The sequence below is a fragment of the Idiotropiscis lumnitzeri genome, chromosome 2 (genome assembly GCF_059441095.1).
Source record: "Idiotropiscis lumnitzeri isolate Australia: NSW breed Sydney's pygmy pipehorse chromosome 2, RoL_Ilum_1.0, whole genome shotgun sequence".
Classification (NCBI taxonomy): Eukaryota; Metazoa; Chordata; class Actinopteri; order Syngnathiformes; family Syngnathidae; genus Idiotropiscis; species Idiotropiscis lumnitzeri.
Genome location: NC_142392.1, coordinates 11035832 through 11040211, shown reverse-complemented (window position 1 = coordinate 11040211; position 4380 = coordinate 11035832). Strand labels below are relative to the sequence as shown.

At 39.3% G+C, this 4380-nt stretch overlaps 1 protein-coding gene across 1 annotated transcript; it reads left to right on the top strand.

The window, feature by feature from the left end:
* The first annotated feature begins 464 nt into the window (after positions 1–464).
* LOC148341673 (uncharacterized) lies at positions 465–3595 on the top strand. Its single transcript, XM_088287102.1, has 2 exons — positions 465–841; positions 2525–3595. Exons 1-2 carry the CDS (start codon positions 718–720, stop codon positions 3583–3585), a joined length of 1185 nt encoding a protein of 394 aa, XP_088143228.1. The 5' UTR covers positions 465–717; the 3' UTR covers positions 3586–3595.
* The last annotated feature ends 785 nt before the right edge of the window (positions 3596–4380 follow it).

Here is a 4380-nt window from a genome sequence, read left to right as displayed (position 1 = left end):
ATTGACAATCTAACATCACGATACAAAGACAGAAAAAAAAAATTGGTGGTGGGGGGGAGCGAATCTTTTTCTTCTTGGTAGGGGCGGGCGTGAAATAATTGAGAAGCACTACTAGTATATGCAGACATTATATTCATACAATCTTGCAGCCCGAGTGAACCGCAGCATCGGTCAGAGAATCGTAAACGTCCCACTGCTGGAGCAGCAGCGGCTTCTCTGGGCATAGGCGGAAGTGACGCGTGAGATGACTCACCAATGTGGCGTGAATTTAGTTATTTTGTTAATTTTTTTAATCAACCGAAATAAAATATTATATAAAAAATATATATATTAAAATAGAACAGCCAGTTGTAAAAACAAACATAGAAGCAAAGAAATATATTTGAAAAATACGCGCTTAAAGCATGACGTCATTAGCAAGCGCGCAGCTTCCGCAAGACATCGACCACATCCACCGACCCGTCCACACCGGAACAAAAACAGCCACCGCTAAATTCTTCTGATTTCGTGTGGAACTGACTGTAATTTCCTCATAGGATGTCCAGTGCTACTCTAAAGGACTACGACATAATTCATTAAGTCTTTGTGTCCGATAACCTCATCTTCGCGCGTTGATGCTTTTCGGCGTAGTTAGCTTAGCTTGTTAGCTAGCTAGCCGCTAACGACTCATCGCCAAGCAGAGATCAAGTGCAGATTTTTTGGAATTATCATTTGAAAATGTGTGCAAAAACGACACCCAAGTACGAAGAGGAACTTTGTGGAATAAAAGAAGAGAACGAGCAACATCTTCAACTGCTGGGCGAAGGTTGCAAGCAGCTTCGTGTTGTGCAACACAAAGCAGGTTTGTACACGTCTAACTCTCATTTGCTTTGTATAGAACGACTTTCTATCGTTAGAAATATGCATCACACGTTCAAGGATATTGTCGTTTTATTTTTAAATATTGCCTTTTACTTGTCGGTTTGCTGAACATTTGTTGATGCCAAATGAAATCAGTGCAGAAAATAAATGCCAAAGAATAACCAATAGTGGGGGGTGAACTCCATGTTTTCCCAGTATAAAATTTGAACTGATTATTTAACATTTTACATTTTCTGTTTTTTATATCTTGTTCAAGCAATTCCTTACGGAAGGAATTCTGCTTGAATCTAAAATATGTGTACACTGCGGCGAAAACATTAATGGCGGTTGATCAATTTTAGTGGATAAAACACAAAATATTACGTTTTTTAAAAAAAAAAATCAAGTACGTATTGGTTTTATTTGTTTATTTATTAACTTTGTACTGGCTTGGTCGGGTGAGAGTCAATGAACCTCCGGTGGCTCTGCACTGTTTTGTGCACATGTGCGTAGTTTCACCCCATCCAAACATTTAAAATACATTGAATGCCTCCATCCAGGGTTGCACGGATCGCATCAGTGAACAAGCGCATGCTGCAAGGAATGCATCTGCATCTTTGGCTTACTATGGGCTTAAAAAGGGAGAACGTCACAACCCCCTTTTCCACCAACAAGTCCAGGAACATTTAGTTCCTGGTAATAAAGTTCCTGTGGCCCAGGTGGTTTGCATCTCATAGTTCCTGGTAATTTATCCAAATCACAATGATGATGTATCAGTGGGAGGTCTTGTGTTACTTTGTTACTCATTACTGACACCCTCTGGCTGTTATACATCATTGCGGTTACAAAATAATTCAGTGAACTCATATTATGGTGTATCTTAGTCTAATTTTAATACATATTGGATAACTTTAAAATATACAGTCATTATTCAAATATGTCAACATGAAAGTCAGAGTGAAAGTGTTGTTGCTTAATGCTTATGTGTAAGAACTTTTACTCTTCAAACGTAATTTTGTTTTAAAATTTATTTCAAAACAGAAATTTTATAAAAATAAAAAGGGTAATGTCGGAACTTACTCGCAGGATAAATATCATTTTGGGTAAAAAAAAACCAAACGTAAATCATACAATAAATAGCGACTCTGATTCCAGGGCCCCTTTAATTCTTTTAGGGATCCGGATTATAATGGAAGCAAAAAGTACCCACAATGAAACTATCTCTCAATGCAAAATGAAAAACTTGTAAACATATTTCACTTGAACGATTCCTATTTTATCAATGACATTATGTTGCGATGGCCCCCAGTGGCCCCCATCAATATGTTAGGGTCCCACAACAGGTGTTCCATCACACCCACACAATAGCCTGTGTGTGCTAACTTCATCTCGCTTCCAGAAACGTCTGTGACTATGTCAGGAATGAAATTGGGCATCAGCCGCAACGTGCTTCCATTTTAAATGCTCGTTTATCACTGTTGTGCTGCTAAAGGGAGGTTTACATCGTAGGACGTGATTTTGTGAAATGTCCCCATGGTCCGGTCCAAATCGGAGTCGCACGCATTGCTCCGTATGCGGCAGGCACAAGTCAAGGTAGCACGCTAGAAACAATATAAGACAAAGTCGCCGCATGAGCTTTGACTTGACCAAAAAAAATGTGTGTTTGTCTTTTTGCTTTCTGCAGACGTCTGTGAAAACGATCTCCGTTCTGTGAAAGAGGAGCCAGACTTGACTCACATCAAAAAGGAGGAGGACGAGGAGGAGATCAACAAGTCACCAGTGAACGTTCTCCCGATAAAGACTGAAGATGAAAACAAGGATGAGAGTAAGGACAACAGAGGGGCGGAGCCTACAAGCAGCAGCTCAAGTCATCACGTGACAACAGAAGGTGATGAAGACCACTGGGGCCCATCACAAGCACATAATGAGGACACATCAGACGCTCATGACGATGATGATGATGATGATGATGATGGGCAAGCTAAAGGTGAAAGGGCATGTCACACTGACTCATTCACTGCAAAGCTGTCTTTAAAACCGCACACAAGAACACACAGTGGTGAAAAACCTTTTTCTTGCTCAGTTTGTGGGAAATGCTTCTCTCGAAAGTCTTTAGTAAGGCACCCAAGAACGCACAATGGAGAAAAACCTTTCTCTTGCTCAGTGTGTGGCAAAAGCTTTTCTTTCAAGTCATATTTAATAAAACACACAACAATACACAGTGGAGAAAAACCTTTTTCTTGCTCAGTTTGTGGCAAGAGTTTCTCTCAAAAGTCGCATTTAACAACCCACGCAAGAACACACAGTGGAGAAAAACCCTTTTCCTGCTCAGTTTGTGGAAAATGCTTCTCTCAAAAGGGAACTTTAACAGAACACACAAGAACACACAGAGGTGAAAAACCCTTTTCCTGCTCAGTTTGTGGTAGACGCTTCTCTGCAAAGTCACATTTAACTTGTCACACAAGAACACACACTGGCGAAAACCCTTTTTCTTGCTCAGTTTGTGGTAAAAGCTTCTCTCAAAATTCAAGTTTAACAATCCACACAAGAACGCACAGTGGAGAAAAACCTTTTTCCTGCTTAGTTTGTGCCAAGAGGTTCTCTCGAAAGTCGTATTTACGAAGCCACACAAGAACACACAGTGGAGACAAGCCATTCAGTTGCAGTGTTTGTGCTAAAAAATTCTTCACTAAACGTAGTGCTGAGAGACACAATTGTTCTGGTGAGAATTGCAGCGATCCTTGAAGCTTAAAAAAAAGACAACAAAAAACTCAAGGAACTGACTCTTTGTGGTAAGATGTAAATGTGATTTTGAATAAAATATTATATATTGAATTTTGCAAAGCTCTTTTATTGACTTTAAGCCAATGTGATTCGTGCCAGAAGAACCATTGTGTGTGAGTGATGATGATTTTTTCGTGTGTTTACATCAAACATGTAAAGGAAATAAATTGCCTTTGCCTGGAACAACATTTTTTAACATTATGTTTTGCAGTTGTCTTTTTAATCGTACCTAATGGAAAAGGTGTGAGAAGAAACGGTGCTGATGATATCGGTGCCTTCCACAATCATCAATAAAATCACTTGTTCCACTTGCTCAACTGGCCTTCATTACGCTGTGTGAAAAGGTGAAAAACAGAACTAGAAGTTGAACTATAAAAAGAACCAGAAAGAGAAACGCAAATCGTCTCAGTTTCTCTCAAAGGTTTTGGAATGTCAGGAGTTGGCAACTTGATGGCGACTGGAGTCAGCGCTGGTTTTCTCGCTGTGTTTGGCTGGCTCGTATATGTATGGTCTATTGAACAAAACTCCAACTCTTCAAATATCCCCTCACATAGATTTAATAATTACGGTTTCTGAATAAATTCCTGACTGGCTAAATACACTTTCTAGGTTGAGCTCTATCAAGCGTTTGGCGTTTGTTGCTAAGCAGAATCTCACTTCGGAAAAACTTTCATTTTGTCAAATATACCAAATGTTTTTTTTCATGCTAAATTATATTTTTTATACGTTGGATTACTTATATAATGAAATAGGGAA

Coding starts and splice junctions, on each gene's coding strand:
- LOC148341673 (XM_088287102.1), top strand. CDS start 718: ATGTGTGCAAAAACGACACCCAAGTACGAAGAGGAACTTTGTGGAATA. Junction 842..2,524: donor TGTTGTGCAACACAAAGCAG/GTTTGTACACGT, acceptor TGCTTTCTGCAG/ACGTCTGTGAAAACGATCTC.